This window comes from Gymnoscopelus microlampas (assembly GCF_963454915.1).
Source record: "Gymnoscopelus microlampas genome assembly, chromosome: 18".
Classification (NCBI taxonomy): domain Eukaryota; kingdom Metazoa; phylum Chordata; class Actinopteri; order Myctophiformes; family Myctophidae; genus Gymnoscopelus; species Gymnoscopelus microlampas.
Window position 1 is genome coordinate 9704722 of NC_139955.1, and position 20460 is coordinate 9725181.

The window sequence follows — 20460 nt, forward strand, 5'->3', positions numbered from 1 at the left end:
AACTAAGACCATGCATGGTATTTTCCTCGACAAAAGAAAAATCTACAGAAGAATCAACTTTTTGTTTTAGCGTCTGCTGCGCATCTGCAAGTTCTGGCTACACAACATACCATTAACCTCCAATTCAAAACAAGTCAGTCTGTCAGACCGGCGGATCCGACATGCTGCGTCGGTGTGAGTCTGTGCGTGCATGTGTGTGGGCGGCTGCACGAGGTTGAAGACCAACGAGTTGTTTTATGACGTTGTACGATACAACAGAGTAGCATTAAATGCGACTAAATGGGGAGAAAAAGGGGTAAAAAGTCATTGGCTACTCAAAATTTACAAAATGAATGAAAAAATAATAATAATTATAGACGGGACATCGGCATTAAACTAGTTACTTTGGAAGACACACGTGGTATCAACTTGGCAACGCACAATCATCTCGATGGAAGGAGGCAGGTTGTGGAGAGAGAGAGAGAGAGAGAGAGAGAGAGAGAGAGAGAGAGAGAGAGAGAGAGAGAGAGAGAGAGAGAGAGAGAGAGAGAGAGAGAGAGAGAGAGAGAGAGAGAGAGAGAGAGAGAGAGAGAGAGAGAGAGAGAGAGAGAGAGAGAGAGAGAGAGAGAGAGAGAGAGAGAGAGAGAGAGAGAGAGAGAGAGAGAGAGAGAGAGAGAGAGAGAGAGAGAGAGAGAGAGAGAGAGAGAGAGAGAGAGAGAGAGGGGGCTGGTGTGTGTGAGAGAGAGACACATGCTGTTGTGTAGCATATTAATACTGTGTATTTTTCATATACTGTATCCACCATCTCCTCAGCACAGGACACCCTTTTACTATTTTATTTTATCATTTCGTACTATTTAGCCTACCTTACTAGTATTTTCAGTAATATAGATCTCTTTTGCAGATAAATGGGTCAGATTCAGGACATTGTTTTCTTTAGATACATTATCAACATAAATACATATAATCATAATTATAGCCATATAATATTAAACACAGGTTTAACAGCAATTTCTCAAAAACGATAATTATTTTTAGGAAATTTCCCTGGGCCCATTCAAATGACCACTCCATTGAAAACCTAACGTCACTGACCTAGGCCCAATAATACATCCTTTGCTCTGCTGGTTCCAAACGGATCACCGACACTGTTTGTTTAGCTTGAGCAACTGGTTTGGTCCACACTGTGCTTGATACATTACCCAACACCAAAAACGTCAGTAACCCTGTTCTATGTACAGGATCCATGTTTGCATTCCAACTGTGCAGCCACAGTCCCTGAATAAGGCATCCATTTCAACCTGGCAGTCTGAATAGATACAGTAGATGGTAGGTACACATGAAATGATTGTGGTTCACAAACACACGCTGCAAGAAATACATATAACAGTGAATATCTAGCGTCAGCAGAAAGACCCATTAACCACTTTCTATCAAAAATAGCAAAAACAGCAGATCCACAAGCTGACGCGTTGTGAGCTTCTAGATCTGCTATTTCCACAGTACAACGCTATTGTACGATGATGTATAAACCAGGGCCTAAGTGGTTAACCACTTTCAACCTGGCATCCCTATTTTGACCACGTCGTCATAGGCGAAAATGTTCTTAAAACTTTCATTTTCTAAAATGTTATGTTCGCCATATTTTGTTCATCATATAAGGGCTCGAGTGATTCCTATAATAGAATTGTTCAGCCTTCTGAAACAAGTAACAATAAGTGACATAAAGAAGAACATTAAGAACATTCAGTGCGGTGTCTCTCCATCATCATCATACCTTAGCCGCAGCCAGCAGCCCCAGAGAGATGGCCACGCGCGCCCGTAGATCTGGCCTGTCCTTGGGCCACACATAAGACAGCATCGCAGACAGAATCTGGGTAGAATTGACCTCCTTCAGCTGTGTAAAAGACAACAACAAAAGGCATGGCACTTTAGACAATATTAGATAATCTTGTTTTATCCACAAGGTCATAACATTTCCTCTGGGTTCATACAAAATAAACTGCTATTATGAGAAAAATATGTTTTCCATCTCGAGTTAAAGAATACTGTGTGATGCTTGTCGGAACACATTCCCCTTCAGTTATGTAATCCCTTGTACCCATTGTCAAGATTACATAACGCAGTACCCATTATCATTTACTTGGAGGCCATCTATGACGTCCATCGTATTGATGACATCAAGAAAGAAACTCCATATATGCGGCTCTGTGGATTTATAGATATTTTTCAACTGAGTTATGCGAGTTAATGTGATTTTTATAGATTTCAACTAAACAATGTCATGTTGCTAGGAGATGAGACAACAAAAACACTTGGGACGCATCGAGTCTGTGATGATTGGTTAATATGATTTTGTAGATAGCATAGATCACAGGTTCTCAACGGGGGGTCCCCAGACTGGGGGTTGATAGTTGGGAACCAAATGGACCCTTACGGGCTAAACTGGGGGTCCTTTCCATTTGTTATCCTGAACCATAGACTGTATAAATGAGATGGACAAACCCCCTCCGCTGCTTTCTACAGACCGAAAATGAAGCCGATTGTTGCAAGACTGTAGGTCCGCCATCTTTCAATACGCGTCAGAATGAGACCAGACCATTATTGGTTGGGTAGCTTGTCAATCAAGAGCGGGGGGCGGGGAATGAATGCTATTGGTTGTGTAGCTTGTCAATCAAATCATCCCGCCCCTCCTAGAGAATAGCCTACTTTATCGTCAATTTTATAATAAATAGGACCATAATTTAGCAAAACGCATATCCTGATGATTGAAAGGAGACTTTAAACTAGCAATTGGAAGCATATAGAATTTATGACAATTTTTATTACAGTAAGAAAATCTAGTCTAAAGTTTGTCAAAAAACCCATTCACTTGCGTTAAAATAAATTCTTTCTGACACCGCAGGTCGGCGCAGGGTAAAACAGCGCCACTCTGGCCATTTTGTCGGCCTCATCGTAAATATCTAAGACTTGCCCCTTGTCCTGAACACAGACTGTAAGTTCAAAGGTTGAACTTCTGATCCCATTTATATCACTGGCTCTCAATGTGGCGATTAAGGACCCCCTGGGGTCCTTGAGGGGGTTCCAGATGGTCCCCAACTAAATTAATGATTTGTAATTTTCACAGTTGTTACATGTACGTAAGTAAATAAATAAATACAACCAAAGAATGTACAAGAATTATCTATTTTGATCACAGTTTACTGTTACTATATCATACCAGTTTAACCACTTATGGTCCTATGACTGGGGTCCCCCAAGGGCTCTATACTAGGTCCACTAGTATTTCACTCTACGCCGAATCTCTTCACCAAAAATAGCCAATCTGTAATCTCGAATGTTTGCCAGAATAGAGACACTAGGGTTCATGTGGTTAACCCATTGAGACCTGCATCTGTGTCATTTTTTTATTTGAGCTAAAAAGCATTATTTTACACTTTGGCTATTCAAAAATAGCAGATCTACAAGCTCATAGCGCGGCACGAGTGCCGCGCTACGAGCTTGTAGATCTGCTATTTTTGAAAAATCGTGAAAATTGGTGCAAATCTTTGAATATATGTTGTTTAAAGCAAACATGTTTAACTCAAATCTTTGCGTCTGGGAGTCCCTGGAACATAACATTTTGAGATGGCCAAACACATGTCATTTTGGGGGTCCTTGACATGAAAAGGACGGAGCACCACTGATACAGAAACGTACGTTTTTAAGAATACTGTTGAGATTTAGGAGACATGTAGAATCGGCTTCAGGTCTTAATGGGTTAACCAATATTGAAAGATAACCTTTGCACTTTACAATAGACTGCCCCCGACAGCCCAGGTAGGACTCGGTGGGCATGGTTGGGCACACAACACACAAAGCATCAAATGTCAAGGTAAGTCCCAGCGGGGGGGGTCTGGGAGCAGCAGCAGCAGCAGAGTCTCCAGGTGGACCAAAGCATCCTGCCTGACACTACAAGTCCCAGGACACACCTGTCATCCCAGCCCGCTCATCACGGTGCCAACATGGATGTTTACCCATGCTCCGGCACACACCTGCCGCAGGGACTCTCCACGCTACGGGCAGAAGACTATGCAGTAATTCCTTTAATCCACTCAATATGGCAGAGCCATGCTACAGCACTGCTGCTTGGTGGCCACACTGGCAAATTAAAGGGAAAATTGTGCCCAACACCTGCCTTTAATCAAATGCAATCAGGCAATAACTGTTGCCAGTGAGTCGAGTTAGAATTAACATTAACAGTTGGATGAGCTAGTGAAGGTTAGTGGACCATATGGACACCTCCAGTCCATTAACACTAGTTTATGACAGTTTGAGATCACGTTCAGAATATGACTGGACTAGCTCATATGGACAAAATCTCACAACACGTTTTTAGCAAATACCTCGAAATCGATATTGAGGCAATATCGTGGGGATTGGTGCTTTCACAAAATACTCAGTACAATGAGGTTTTTGATAAATAATCATCAGTAATGCCCACATAATAACTGTGTAAAGGCAAATAATCGAACAGCTAGAACAGTCAGGTAAGTTCAGAATTACATCACTTAACTGTAATGTAGCCTTTAAAACCAGGTAAAGACAACACAATCCCATATGATATACAGTATTGTCATGTCATAATATAGATATGATTTCAATATATTGCCCAGCCCCACAATACATTGTGTTTTCTGTACACATTTTTCTGTATACTGCATTCATCTAGGTTGTTGAATTGTGATTGATTACACTTTGTTACACAAGTTGTTTTTAGTGCAATTAATTTGCATTATTTTAAACTGCTGTTTGTGTCATGAGTACATCCACACAGAACAATATTACACAGCAATACTAAGTAGTAAGTAAGCCTTGCAGAGCAGGGATCGAACCTCGACCTCCAAACCTCAGGGCAGACACTGAGCTGTGATACACGGCAATAATTCTACATGATTTATTTTCGAAACAAAGTCAACTTTTCACCGTGAATTTAAAAAAAAAGCATCAACCTGTATGAATGGATCATTTCTGTCACCTTCCAGATGTTCAAGGACCTTTACCCTTAGACTTATGTGCTTATCCACATAAAATCCAAAAGTTAACAGAAAATATGGGATCCCACTGATGAACTCCAAAACAATGTGTCCGATACCAACAAAATGTGTTAAATCAGAGTTTACAAACACAGGCCCAGCCCATGGCAGAGCTTGAAAAAGGGGTTGAAAGTTAAAAAGCATTGAAAAGATCAATACCCACCACATTTTTGGGGTCGGCATTCAGTCCTCCACCTGCGCTGCCGTGCCAACATGTCCGTTTGTCCGTCACCTGCAAATACTGTGAAAACAAACACAATTACACAACTGACAAAGCATATGATGCATTTATATTCAGCAAATTGTTAACACATCGATCGAGTGCCATAAACGGTCCGGACCGTTTTTGAGAATCCAAACGAGAAGTGCCGTAAACGGGCCGGACCGTTTTTGACCTAATTCTATTTTTATACGAGGGGCCCACGTGGGGCGCTAAAACGAAACTTTGGGATCACCCAAGGAGTTTCTGAGAAGGAGAGGCTGGATGTGACTCCATGTCAAAAATCCTTCCGGTCGGCGTTTCCAATGTTATCTCCTTGACTAAAAGCTTAATATCTCCATTTCTTTTTAACGTGGTGGAAGCGAGCTGTTTTCGAATCGGCGATCACTCTGCAATGGAGGATCGCGTTGGAAATATTATTGTTCCAGGCGTTAGTCGGGACCCTCCGCCGTCTCGCACGCACGCTCTGTTTACATGCACTTCCACGTCGGGGCTTCTACAGCACGAAACGTATAACGTAAGTGGATGGAAGGCTATTCACAAATAGCAGATATACAAGCTCACAGCGCGGCTATGAGCTTATAGATCTTTGAAAAATCGTGAAAATGTGTGCAAATCTTTGGAAAAAATATATATACATGTTGGGTTAAGCTTTGGATCTGTTTCTGACTCAGCCAGCACACGACATGCAAGATTTTATTATGAACCATTTGAAAATGCTTTTCTACTCTACTTACATTTGCCGCTTCCAAGATCCGACGACAGTTTCCGGTGTTGTTGACACTCCATGGTGCCGTTCTCAGGTTGGCTGTGGACCTCAACTGATGGGAGAAAAACACACACACAACACAGAAAACCTTCATGTGAATTGTTTTCATTATTGATGGTGAGAATATTATTTTGCCAAACATTTTTGACATTTGCATCTTGATGATTTGGTAATAGAATCATTATTTTATCCCCCCACAGTCCACTATGCTCATCATTAAATGCATGCAGCAGGGCTGCTGTTAACAAATGACTGCTTAATCTAATCCTAAGCAACATGAGTTGCTTAATCTAATTGTTCTACTGTAAGTGAAACAAAATTCTCCACTATTGCCAAATTCATTCATGATATTGTGAAAACAAGCATTGGGATGTATTAATGTTGTGTTGAGCGGAAACCTTCTATGTCCAAGATCCTTGCTTTAAAGTTTTCAGTAAGCTGACAAGTTGCTTGTAGATCGGCTATTTTTGCTACTTGTGTATGACACTGTGGTATGATGAGGTAGGGCAGTAATTAATGAAAAAACATAAAAGTTGAAATATGGAGATCTTGAAGGTTTCTGTCCCTGACAGCAACAATATACTGTATGCTCAGCTTCAATAGATACTGATTTTAAACAAGTTCCAAAGCTAAGTCATGCTAACTGACTGAGTACTCCAACTAGAGTCCTCCTGAGTCCTGACCTCAGTCAGCAACAGGCAAAAATACAGACCGCAAAATACCAATGGTTTCTTTGGTATGAATTAACCCATTAAGACCTGAGGCTGATTCTACAAATCTAAATCCTAACAGTTTTCTGAAAAAAACGTATGTTGCTATAATAATATCAGTGGTTCTCAGACTATTATAGTCTGAGAACCATTATATAGCGTGGCACTCGGTGCCACGCTATATAATGAGCTTGTAGATCTGCTATTTTTTGCCACGTAAAGTCTCTCTTCCCTTTTCTTTTCTTGTTGCTTATTACCCCAATTTTCTCCCAATTCAGTCGTTATGCCAATTAATTCCCCTCCACACAGATTTGTGTGTTGTCACTGCCGCTGCACCATACTGGCTCACCTGCCAGTGAGGAGCACCCACCGGGAGGACGGTGTGGGCTACTCCTCCCACCCAACACTCCCTGGTGACAGGTGCACCGTGCCGCCCCTCAGCCCGTAGGATTGCGTGTGGTGACAAGTATCACCGCCTTCCCTAGTACCCCGAACATGGGCCAATTGTGTAGGTCTGGACCAAGGGGCAAGTCTTAGATATTTACGATGAGGCCGGAAAAATGGCCAGAGTGGCGCTGTTTTACCCTGCGCCGACCTGCGGTGTCAGAAGGAATTTATTTTAACGCAAGTGAATGGGTTTTTTGACAAACTTTAGACTAGATTTTCTTACTGTAATAAAAATTGTCATAAATTCTATATGCTTCCAGTCGCTAGTTTAAAGTCTCCTTTCAATCATCAGGATATGCGTTTTGCTAAATTATGGTCCTATTTTTTTTTTAATTGACGATAAAGCAGGCTATTCTCGAGGAGGGGCGGGATGATTTGATTGACAAGCTACACAACCAATAGCATTCATTCCCCGCCCCCGCTCTTGATTGACAAGCTACCCAACCAATAATGGTCTGGTCTCATTCTGCAGGATATGACGCGATATGACGCGATATTGAAAGATGGCGGACCTACAGTCTTGGAACAATCGGCTTCATTTTCGGTCTGTAGAAAGCAGCGGAGTGGCTTTGTCCATCTCATTTATACAGTCTATGGTCTGGACACTCGACAAAGCCGGATGTACCAGCGGTGGATTCGAACCAACAGACTTGTTTATTAATCCATATAAGACCTGAGGCGATTCTTAAAACATTTCTAAATCCTAGCAGTTTTGTGAAAAAAAAAATTAAAAAAAAGATTTTTCAAGATTTTTCAAAAATAGCAGATCTACAAGCTCATAGCGCGGCACTCGGTGCCGCGCTATGAGCTTGTATATCTGCTATTTTTGAATAGCCAAAGAAATCTAAAGTGACACAGATGCGTTCCAGGTCTTAATGGGTTAAGATCGGGTCAATCCATTAAGACGCATCTGTGTCATTTTAGAGTTTAGCTATAACCATTATTTTATCTGCTATTTTTTTTTAAATCATGAAAATGTGTGCAAATCTTTGAATATATATATATATTTTAAGTGAACATTTGTAACTCAAATCTTTGCTTCTGGGGGTCCCTGGAACTAAATATTTTACAAATGTTCGCTTTAAAAAATACATGCATACAAAGATTTTTCAAAAATAGCAGATCTACAAGCTCATAGCGCTATGAGCTTCTATATCTGCTATTTTTGAATAGCCAAAGAAATCTTAGTGGATTAAACAATAGACACAGTGACATTCCTGGCTAGCCACTAAAATGAATAGTGAATATTGAGTATTATGAGTAACTCAACCTGAGGATTAAACGTTCTTCTTGAATCATAGAACATAATTAGACCATTGGAGGTCATGACAACACAGCACATTATTAGGACAACATACAGTCAGCAGAAAATAATGACAGGCTGTCATCATGTTGTCACAACAACAACAGAGTAAAGATGAAAGCTGAGGAACAGTAAAAGTCCAAAGTTCTGCCGAGATTAAAAGCTTCAAAAGCAGGCTAGAGACATAGAATGACAGTACACAACACACACAGGGTGGGACATTAACAGTACAGCTCTTATCTCACAGGACATGCTATTTACTCTCCCCACTTCCACACGTGACAAACAGACAGGGGCCACTGTCAGTCTACTCTGGTAAAGGCATCAGCATCTTGCTGCTGACACTAGTACGGGCCTGGGGATGCCAGCTTTATGTGGTGCAGGTGGTATTTCTGTGTGAAAGTGTTCAGTAACAGGGGTCTCCCCGTCTCCCTGGTCAGGATACCAATTTCACTACAGTCATTTGCAAACTTTAGTTACTAGTTACTTTGTAGATTTTGATTATTATTACAAAACATGCATTAATCAATTCAGCTTCAACATTTTAGCTACAGCAAATTTTGAATTCTTGACTTTTACTTGTAACAGAGTATTTCTACATTACTTTTACTGTAAAATGTGAGTACTTTTTCCACCACTGATTATAACCTCCACCACAAACTGCCACCACCTTAAGCACACCCACGCACACACACACTAAGCACTATAATTGTGGCAAACCAAATGTGTGGTGTGTTGGTGTCATAAGCATGATGATGATGATGACATGTATGTATCATCACATACATTAACATACTATAAACATTACAGTCACTGAAACTTAAAACATAACTTCTATGTTGATGTTTATTATGCAACATGAAGTTATTCATTAAATCCATTACACCAGCCCCTGTTCTTGTGACCCACAGTCAGTGGTGGAAAAAGTACTCACATTTTTACTTAAAAGTATCAATACTGTTATGTAGAAATACTCTGTTACAAGTAAAAGTACGGAATTCAATAGAGTAGAAGTAAAAGTATTGACATTTGCACATACTTAAGTAAAGTAAAAGTACCTCAAATGGTGCTTAAGTACAGTACTTGAGTGAATGTACTTTAGTTACTTTACACCACTGAGCATGATGACATGTTGATGTATCATCATCATAAACCCGGAGGGTAAACTAAACCATACATGAATGTACATGACAGCGACTGGAAGTGAAAATACAGGACATATAAACATCTACTATAATGTTTATGATGCAACATGAAGTTATTCAATTCATGACACCATGCAGCCGCTGTCCTTGTGACCCACAGTGACGCACGACGTAGACCTGAAACATGACTGACATGTCCTGACCGCCATGGATGAACTTCAACCTGGTGTTTGCACTTTCTGGAATTACGGTCCGTACATCTACATAAACGTTCAGATTTCAAACATAAAGCGTTTATCTCATGGCCACGGATGTTACAACTATGTACGGGCCATCAAAAGTACCCGTATATACATATTGTTCAATAAAAAGCAGTTTAATCCGATCGGTGGCCATTTTCTCATAGACTTATAATGTATCTGAGTGCAGTACACCTCCCAACCGATAGGGTCGCGTTGTTGAAAGTTACGACGAAAATACGGAGAAAATGGCCACCAATCGGATTAAAATGCTTTTCATTTAACAATACGGAAGATACAGGCACCTCTGAGGACCCGTACACATAAATAACATCCATGGCCATAAGGTCAGCACTTTATATTTGAAATATGAACGTTTATGTAGATGTACGGACCGTAAATGGAGAAAGTGCAAACACCAGGTTGAAGTTCATCCATGACCGTCGTGTGATCCATGGTTAGACCCACAGTGACGTACGACGCAAAAAAACGCCGTGTCCTTTCCAACTCTCCCCCCTCTGTACCTCTTTAAAGACCTTACCACGTGATATGTCTTGTTGTGTTGATGTTTGTGTCGGTGTTCATCCTGGTCCTTGTGGTTCCACGCGTGAAACGAACTCGTCTGTCGAAGAATACAGGCTAGTCTTCGTCTTTGAACGTGAATCCCACACTTCAGCGGGACCAAGAGCGGCGCCATGTTGTTGACCAGAGGAGGCGTGTCCTTCTCAACCCGGTGCCTAGCCCGGTGCAAGGAAGTTACAGTCTGACGTTCCCATAGTCCAGAGGGACACCACCGCGCTGTGATTGGCTGGTTGATTGTCAGACAGGTGGGCACCAGTGGGCACTAGCCTAGTGCCCACCTGATGCCCCTAGTGCCACTATGCACTAGGCATCTGAGTGCCATATTTTTGGGATGACTGGGCACCCGGATGAGTGAGCGTCTAGAGAGGTGGACACCAGGACAACCGGGCACCAAAACCATCTGGGCACTAGGGACATGTGGGCACCTGGACGAGTGGGCACCTGAATTAGGATTCGTGTCCACCACAAGTGTTTTTTAACTTTACATAGCATGCTGCTTTGTTGTTGGTAAGTGATATTTAACCCACTGTTCTTTAAACCCCCAAACTCAACACAACAACAAGATCAAAAGTACAATATAAGAGTGTATTTGCCAAAATAGAAGTACTGTTAAAAAAAAAATAGAACAAATTGGGAAAATGGGAAAATACTAAAAATAATTAAAGAACAGTTACACTTACCAACAACAAAGTCAAGTTAAAAAACAATGGACACAAATCCTAATTCAGGTGGCCACTCGTCCAGGTGCCCACATGTACCTAGTGCCCAGATGGATTTGGTCCCCAGTTGTCCCTAGTGCCCAGATGGTTTTGGTGCCCACCTGTCCTGTTACCCAATAGACTAATTGATTGATTGATTGATTGATTGATTGATTGATTGATTGATTGATTGATTGATTGATTGATTGATTGATTGATTGATTAATTGAATAATTTATTAGACATAAATGCAAACAGCACGAGTACAGTCATACACTTAGTCTAAAAAGGATAACACCAAAAAAGTATTTGCAGGTTGGGAAGGGGTGGCATTTAACATAATGAGTTATATATAATCAATTTGATCATTATTTTAGCTACATTTAACATACATAAATCCAAATGTGGGCCCTTTTTATTTATAGTTTTAAAAAATGTTACAATTAATGCTGCAAAATCTGTATATTGTGTTCCTTTTCTCTTGGACGATTAAATTCCCCTTGGCTCTGATGTTGTATATTGTGTAAAGAAAAAAAGGCTTTTAATAATAGCTATTCATTTTAACGTTAACTTCTGTACTCAACTCTAGTTTTTGTTTAGTCATCATCAGTGAGAAGATTACACACACACACACACACACACGCACGCACGCACGCACGCACACGCGCATACACACACACACACACACACACACACACACACACACACACACACACACACACACACACATCCCAATGTTGTGTTTAAAATGAGTGTTGTTGTTTCTTGTTTGTTTTTCTACAGCAAGCTCTCCTTGCATCAGTGGTTGCCATGGGAACCAACTGGGCCAATGACAGCGCGGCAACCCTGCGGGCTATGGCTTCCCAACTTTATCGTCAACCGTCAACAAAACAAACCGGCCGCCAGGGTTGCCATGTCCGCTTATTATAAGCGACTTTGGGTTTGTTTTTCTGTAAAGTTGCTTGCAAATGTTGGTAGTTGCGGGTTGCGTTTTTTGGGCTTGTTTCTAAAGTGTAGTTGCTTGCTTGGGCTTGTTTCCTAATGTTGTTAGACCAGTGGTTCTCAAACATTTATATATAATATATATTTGTTTGCGGACCACTATCCGAAAACATGTTATGCCAGGGACCCCGATACCAGATTTGTGTTGTTAAAATGTTTCAATTTTTTTTTTCTTTTTTTTTTTCTTCCAAGATTTGTTTTGAAAATAGCAGATGGTTTAAAGGACTCATATCTTTGAGACGCACATACAGGTATTTCGGGGCGTTTTCATAGACCCGGTTGCTTGTTTCTCTCTCAAAACCTGGCAACTAACCGGCCACTGCGTCACTTCCGGATCCCACACAGAGCTGTCACTTGTGTGTCAAGTTAAGCTAGCATTAAGATAGCAGGAGGTTGAAGATCTGCAGCAGATCTGTCTGTTATTGGACTGTTCTGATCCACACTGGACTGGTTTATGAACGTGTCCATCATAAGAGGTAACTGTATGACTGTACATTGGCCTTTAAACTTCAACACAGTCGTGTTGAACACGCATTGAAGATAAAGAAGAACACGTTGTCTGGACTGGACTGCTCTTTGTCACACACACACACTTCAGGTCAGTGGAACCACACACACACACACACACACACGCGCACGCACGCACGCACGGAAGCACACACACACACACACACACACACACACACACACACACACAAACTTCAGGTCAGTGGGTTCCACTGACCCCACTGGTTCTCACACACACACACACACACACACAGTCAGTCACACACACACACACACACACACACACACACACACACACACACCAACCAACACAGACTTCAGGTTAGTGGAAACACACACACACACACACACACACACACACATACATACATACATACACACACACACACATACATACATACATACATACATACAGGTCAGAGGTCAGTGGGACAACACAAGAGCTTTGATTAACATTTGATTTCACCTGCTATGTTTTAGCAGGTGAAATATGCGGTTGAATAACTGTACATATACCATCTAATTAGGATATTTACTAGAGGTTCAGGCCACTTCGTGGCCCTCACATTTAGAGATCGGGCCGCTGTGTGGCCCTCACTGCTACATTGCACCAGCGATCCAACTGATATGGCCATATATGGAGGTCTCTATCTGTCAGTCCTTGTCCCTTTCATGGGCATGTATGGAGATCTCTGCATCTGTCAGTCCTTGTCCCGTTTATGGCCATATATGGTATATTGGTATATGCTGACTGATTTGTTTGGGCCTGATGGCATGATGACTCATTGAGGTTAGACTAAATCTAAATATAGCATATAAATAGCAGATCTACAAGCTCGTAGCGTGGCACTCGGTGCCGCGCTATAAGCTTGTATATCTGCTATTTTTAAGTAGCCAAATTGTAAAATAACGCTTTTTAGCTCAAATGAAAAAGTGACACAGATGCGTTCCAGGTCTTAATGGGTTAAGGTCAATTTTAATACACAGTAGGAAGATGTGTGTATTTAGCCCCTCACTTGTAAAGGAAATGTACAAATGAAATGTAAAAGTAAAAAGAGATGGTGGCCAGTGTTGTCAGGGGCCCACTGTTCCGGTTACCCGAGCCAGCCACCTATGGTCATGTATCTGTATATACGGCAGGGGCTCCCCCCCCGCAACTGTCATTTTTTAGTTATATGACCATGAGCAGAGATGAGGAGACGATTGAGCTATCCATGATTTTAAACATGCATGGTACATCATTAGTGGGTATACAGGTTTTGTAGCAATCTGTAAGGTGGCCAGTGATGTCAGGCATGTAATTGCCTGTTGCTGTTAGGATTTATAAGACATTTTGTAGAACCCCCAGAAGCAAAGATTTGAGTTAAAAAACCTATATATTCAAAGATTTGCACACATTTTCACGATTTAAAAAAATAAAAAGCAGATCTACAAGCTCATAGCTTGTATATCTGCTATTTTTGAATAGCCAAAGTATAAAATAATGGTTATATCTAAAACCTAAAATGACAGATTTTTTTTTACATTTTTACTCTTATTTGTGTTATTATTAGATCTCTGTCATTATACATCATATCTTGGTTGTATTCTACTCTTACCTGTACCTGTTGTGATTTCCTTTTCCTCGCTCACTGCGGGCTGTGATGACACCTGGGATCAAATGAAGGTCCTCTCTACCTACCTACCTCAGGATGCCTTGTCCCAGTCAACAACTGAGCAATGTCAACAACAGCTGTCAGGATCAACACCCGACCATGAAGCAGGTTCGATTCGCCAACAGTAACAATTCACCTGCTGATGCCGCCGCTACGGCGGTGTCCAATGACGACCAGGCAGCGGTCGTCGTCACCGTCAGCATACAGCCGGAGATGATCCAAGAGGCCCTGGGGCCTCAGCTGAAACTGCTCCCCTTAAACGACCAGATACGAGAATTACAAACTATAATCAGAGACAAGTGAGTGTGTCCTTTTCTAACGCACGAGTGCAAATGGAAACCTTATCAAGTCCATTTGGTTAGATTTTGTATGCTCTTCAGAGTACAGATGTGTGAAGGGTCCATTTGGTCCCATTTGTATGCTTTCAAGAGTAAATTAACCCATTCAATTTGGGAACGCATCTCTTGTCATTTTAGATTTCTTTTGGCTAGTCAAAAATAGCAGATCTACAAGCTCATAGTGCGGCACCGAGTGCCGCGCTACGAGCTTGTAGATCTGCCATTTTATGAAAAATCATGAACATTTTTGCAAATCTGTGAATATATATATATATTTTTTTTTTTAAATCGAACATTTGTAAAATATCTTGTTCCAGGGACCCCCAGAAGCAAAGATTTGAGTTAAAAATGTTGCTTTAAAAAAGAGAAATTCAAAGATTAGCACAAAAGTTCAAGATTTTTCAAAAATAGCAGATCTGCCGTACTATGAGCTTGTAGATCTGCTATTTTTGAATAGCCAAAGTATAAAATAATGGTTTAGCTTAAATCTAAAATGATTGCGTTCCTGGATTGAATGGGTTAACATGGAGTTAGGTGACTGTGCAGGATTAACATGAATGAATTGGTTGTCAATTGTGTTTACAGTGAGGCTTTCCCAAATGCAATTCTAACATTTTGTTCTTCTCAATTCTTGATAAACAAACGAGCGGTTTTGTTCACGTTCACAGGACAACCAGCAGAGGAGATTTTGTGTTTTGTGCCGATCGACTGGTAAGACCATCCACTCACCACCGTCATACTCGTCTGTGACTGGGGCGCACACACCTCTCAGTGGCTCAGAGTCAGGAGGGAGAGGACTCCGTCCGGGAATTGGAAGTTCCCTGGTTTGATCCTCTGCTTCTCTAGGCTTTGTGCTGCCTGGTTAAAGGAGCAACTTAATCAATTTTCAATCTTATATAATTGGTCTTCACTAATGCTAAGACACTCCGAGCAAGACGCTGAACACCCAGCTGCTCCCTAGTTCGCTCACTCTGAGCAAACCACTGCTGGCTCAATCCAGAGAACCACTTCACTGTATTCCACAGAATCACTGTAAAATTCTCTTCCACTGGCCCACCTGCTATTATAAATGAATGTTCACCTATTTTTCTGGATGTTTGGCTATTATGACATGCCCAGAATAGGTAAGCTAGGGTTAGTGCTGAATAGGTAAGCTAGGGTTAATGCTGAGTTTTTCCTTCCGTCTACAGATCAGACTTGTGGTTGAAGAGGGGCTGAATCAGCTCCCCTATTCAGAGTGCACTGTCACCACGCCCACAGGTGAGTGCCTCTTACTGATTACTAATTATTTTTGCTGATACCAATTTTACAGATAAAGCATTTTAAGATAAATATCGTCCGATACTGACATGATGAACGATTAATCACACGTCCCTAATTCCTATTGTACGTAACTAATTACACCCACTGGCAATTGACCCAAATGGCCTGTGTGACCAACCTTCTCGGTTAAGAGACTTTCCTGCTCTTATGTTAGCCTTTACAGACAGGCAGCGTGACAACACCCCCACCAGGCTCCACCAATCAAATGGGTATGTTTAGGTCTAGGTTGGAGATGGTCAGGGCCGTGGTTAGGGCCATGTTACGGGTCTGGCAGGCAGGCCTACCCAAGGAATTGTACGAGTCTGAGGGGAAATGCTGCCTGACTTGCCTCAGAGCAACGACAAAAATCCCCTCTCCTGCCTTGCCTTCCTGCAGTCTGCCTGTTGGTTCAATGGCGTTGCTTAAAAAGTGTCGCTGTGTTTCTTTTGCCGAACGTCCGACAGACAAAGGATATTGTTGGGAAATGTATTTAAAGTTAATTGACAGCACAGAGGAAGTACCGCTGGCGGCCAGCAAGGGCCGCTACTTTGCCAAACTTGCAACCGTCTCGGGGAACCAGCCCGACCCAGCAGACTGACTGGGGCTGTTCTGTTCAGAACACAAACACTTTGATTCCTCCCGTTTCCTTCTGTTTCCCCTTGCAGGGTACAAGTATGAAGGAGTCAAGTTTGAGAGAGGCAACTGTGGAGTCAGCATTATGAGGAGTGGTAAGTCGAACGTAAATGCGTAGATAAGTAGATGTGTTTGTTATGGTATCCCTAGAAATAAGCATCATAAGGCAAAGGCACTTCAGCTAAATAGACGGCTGTCAACACTCTCATTTTATATCTCTGGGCAGTGATTATTGTGTAATTGCTGTGAGGGAAAGTTAAACCCCTGTGGTTGCAGCTCCATTAAAAGGAAAATGGCACTCTGTGGTGAGTTTCATTTGAATAAAAGTCGCTTTCCTGCAAGGTAAAATGAATTCACAATCTGCATATAAACAGTCCTGACTCCAGACATAAAGCCCCACTACTACTTTACGAACCATTCAAACACAAATAAAATATTGCAGCTGGCTGACAAATGCAATAATTGTAGCGGTAGGGTAGAACAGTGTTTCTCAAATGGGGGTACACACAGGAGGTAGTTTTTACTTAACCCATTGAGACGAGACCTGAAGCCGATTCTACATGTCTTCTAAATCTCAACAGTATTCTGAAAAACGTATGTTTCTATATCAGTGGTGCTCAATCTTTTTCATGTCAAGGACCCCCCAAAATGATATGTATTTTGTTCCAGGGACCCCCCAGAAGCAAAGATTTGAGTTAAAAATGTTCGCTTTAAAAATATTTATATTCAAAGATTTGCACACATTTTCACGATTTTTCAATAATAGCAGATCTACAAGCTCGTAGCGCGGCACTCGGTGCCGTGCTACGAGCTTGTATATCTGCTATTTTTGAATAGCCCAAAGTGTAAAATAATGCTTTTTAGCTCAAATCAAAAAATTACACAGTTCCAGGTCAGCTTAAGTAAATAAAATGGAGTATACCTCTTCCACCACTGCTTGAATGTTGCTTTCCAGTAGAATTCCTCTTTAAGCCCCAGCCTGCTGTGTGTCGCCGTGCTGACAGGTGAGGCTATGGAGCAGGGCCTCAGAGACTGCTGCCGGTCCATCCGCATCGGCAAGATCCTCATCCAGAGCGACGAGGAGACCCAGAAAGCAAAGGTCTACTATGCAAAGTTCCCCCCCGACGTGTACAGGAGGAAAGTGCTGCTCATGTACCCCATCCTCAGTAAGTCACTCAAGTCCATGCGCCCCACCAGTGGTGCAACAGTTAATCGAACAAATCAATTTAATCAATTATAAACAATAATTGATAATCGATTTTGGGGGAGGGATTTCAAATTTGTGAATCAATTCAAATCAATTTGACTTTTCCCGTTGTTTATATATACGAAAAGTGTGCTTCTCTATTATGCTTTTAATCGAAAAAGTAAACTATAGATTAATAACCAAGAAAATGGATATAATGGTTATTTTTGATTAATCTCGAAATAGTGCCTAAAATAAGGTACATAATGATGGCTCACCACAAGTCATTTGAACCCAAGAAGGCATCTTGAAATTGCTTATCTTTACCCAACAGTCACAACCCTAACTTTTAATTTTATAATCTGGAACAAAAGAAAAGCAGTTATATATTGTTTAAGCTGATTATTCGATTACAAAAATGTTGATTTACGAAGCGTTGTAAGCTTGTAGATCTACTATTTTCCCATTTATTCCCCCACATTTACACTTTCATCTGATGATGTGACAATCATATTTTTCTGGTTCATAAATTACCTTTCAGTTGACCCTTTCAGACAGCTCTACATTTCCAGGCTAAATAGCCCCCCTTGATAATCATACAGTAGCTGTTAGGGGCAAATTACACACTGCCTGCTGTGTGATGGCCACCTAGCAGCACAATACCGTAATGAAAGCCTCCAGAAATAGTATTCTAATAGATTCAACATTCCAGAGGTTGTATTTGTCACTCACTCATACATCTATGTGGATTGTGGATTGAAATAATTATGTTGATGTGAAATGCTCTGCAGTCTGCAGAGCATTATCCCTTATTTTATAACATTAAACAAACAAGCTAAAATACAAAGGGATAATACAAGTTAACCACATCAAGGAACCCTAGCGCCCCTATTCTGGGGGCTAACATTTGGCAAGAAATAGCAGATCTACAAGGTCACAACGCGTTTTGACCATGTAGTAGGGCTGGGCCATATGGACCAATTCAAATTTCACGATGTTGACTAGATACCTCTATCGATATTGATGATATAATAACGTATAATAATATACGTTTTCTTTTCTTCGGATCTGCAAGCTCGCAAGCTACAGTACCATCGATTTAAAGCATTTTAAACAATATAACAATATATTGCCCAGCTCTACTCTTCATCGCTATTTTCAGCTAAGAGATTTGGTAGGGGGAAAAAAGGAGGGGGGCCTTGTATAGACCCCTGGGGGACTCCAGTCAATTAAGTATATACTGTAGGCCCTACAGTAGGGTTTACCTGTAAATGTAGACGGGTAAAAAAAGTCAAAAACTGAGCTTTTTGACAGTGAAATGCACTGTCAAAAAAGTGCATCTCAAATGTAAAAGATGTGGACGTTTTGACAGAGCATGGCTTCATTGTGTGTGTGTGTGTGTGTGTGTGTGTGTGTGTAGGTACAGGGAACACTGTGATCGAGGCTGTCAGAGTTCTGATAGAACACGGAGTTCAACCCAAACACATCATTCTGCTTAGTCTCTTCTCCACTCCACATGGTACTGTATTATGTTACTAACATTTGAATTTTGAAATTGAATTTTGAACCATTTTGAAATTAGCCAATCTACAAGCTCCCCACATGACATGCGACGCGTCATGAGCTTGTATAGGCTATTTGACAATTGATTGCCAACTAAGATTTCATGACGGTGACAACCATAAAACTCATGGTCTGATTATGCTACCTTCCAATGGTGGAAAGTAACTAAGTACATGTACTTAAGTAAAAAATGTTGTTACTTTACTGGAGTATTTCCAATTTGCGATTTTACCCCACTACATCTCAGAGGCAAATATTGTACTTTTACTCCACTACAATTATTGGAAAACTTTAGTTACTTTGCAGATATAAATTATTATATTATAAAACATACATTAACCACTTCTGCCTAATTTTATACATAGGCATAGCCGATCTACAAGCTCACAACGCATTTTGAGCTTGTAGATCTTCTATTTTCAAACATTTTAGTACTTTTACTTTCGATACTTTAAGTATATTTTGATGCCAATACTTCTGTACTTTTTTACTCAAGTAACATTTTGAACACAGGCCTTTTACTTCTAACAGAGTATTTTTATATTGTGGTATTGCTACTTTTACCCAAGTAAAATATCTGAGTACTTCTTCCACCACTGCTACCTTCTAGGAGCCAAGTCCATAATCCAGGAGTTCCCAGACATAACCATCCTGACCACAGAGGTGCATCCCGTAGCTCCAACACATTTTGGACAGAGATACTTTGGCACGGACTGAACCCACGGACCACCTGAAGAACACGTTGAAACAGGAAGCCTTTTGAGCAACATTTAATAGGCTCTATGCACAGCAGCCATTTTGGAGAAAAATTGGGCCTCTTCTTACTTCCTTCACAGGTGTCACCAATGATACTAATGAACGCTCTGTTCCATTCTGTTCAAACAGAGTCAGGGTGCTGATATTGTGCATGTTGGCTCACTAGAAATACTAGTGGGTCTCAAAGTGTGGTCCAGGGACCCTCATGGAGAGGGTGTAACTCTGAGAGTGTACAAATGGAACCAAATGGACCCTCCCGGGTCCATTTGGTTCCATTTGTACACTCTCAGAGTTATGGGGGTCCAACCACTACACTAAATGGAACAGAGCCTTCATTAGTGTCATCGGTAA

The 20460-nt window shown here is 41.2% G+C and overlaps 2 protein-coding genes across 4 annotated transcripts in view; one reads left to right on the forward strand and one right to left on the reverse strand.

The window, feature by feature from the left end:
• abcb7 (ATP-binding cassette, sub-family B (MDR/TAP), member 7) overlaps window positions 1–10592 on the reverse strand; it is a 45335-nt gene extending 34743 nt beyond the window's left edge. For both annotated transcript variants that reach the window (XM_084085868.1, XM_084085867.1), the window contains exons 1-4: window positions 10429–10592; window positions 6012–6095; window positions 5218–5295; window positions 1757–1876 (exon numbers count right to left, since the gene is read on the reverse strand). In XM_084085868.1, coding sequence (XP_083941994.1) covers window positions 1757–1876; window positions 5218–5295; window positions 6012–6095; window positions 10429–10584 — 438 coding nt within the window. In that variant the 5' untranslated portion in view covers window positions 10585–10592. The remainder of the gene's footprint in view (window positions 1–1756; window positions 1877–5217; window positions 5296–6011; window positions 6096–10428) is intronic.
• A 1895-nt stretch (window positions 10593–12487) lies between these two features.
• On the forward strand, window positions 12488–20318 carry uprt (uracil phosphoribosyltransferase (FUR1) homolog). 2 transcript variants are annotated; one of them, XM_084041134.1, is made up of 8 exons: window positions 12488–12767; window positions 14343–14630; window positions 15338–15380; window positions 15860–15929; window positions 16637–16699; window positions 17609–17770; window positions 19211–19309; window positions 19964–20318. In XM_084041134.1, exons 2-8 carry the CDS (start codon window positions 14368–14370, stop codon window positions 20068–20070), a joined length of 807 nt encoding a protein of 268 aa, XP_083897260.1. In that variant the 5' UTR covers window positions 12488–12767; window positions 14343–14367; the 3' UTR covers window positions 20071–20318. The 2 variants fall into 2 exon arrangements, with proteins under 2 accessions (XP_083897260.1, XP_083897261.1); XM_084041135.1 differs by having other exon boundaries at window positions 14367–14630.
• The last annotated feature ends 142 nt before the right edge of the window (window positions 20319–20460 follow it).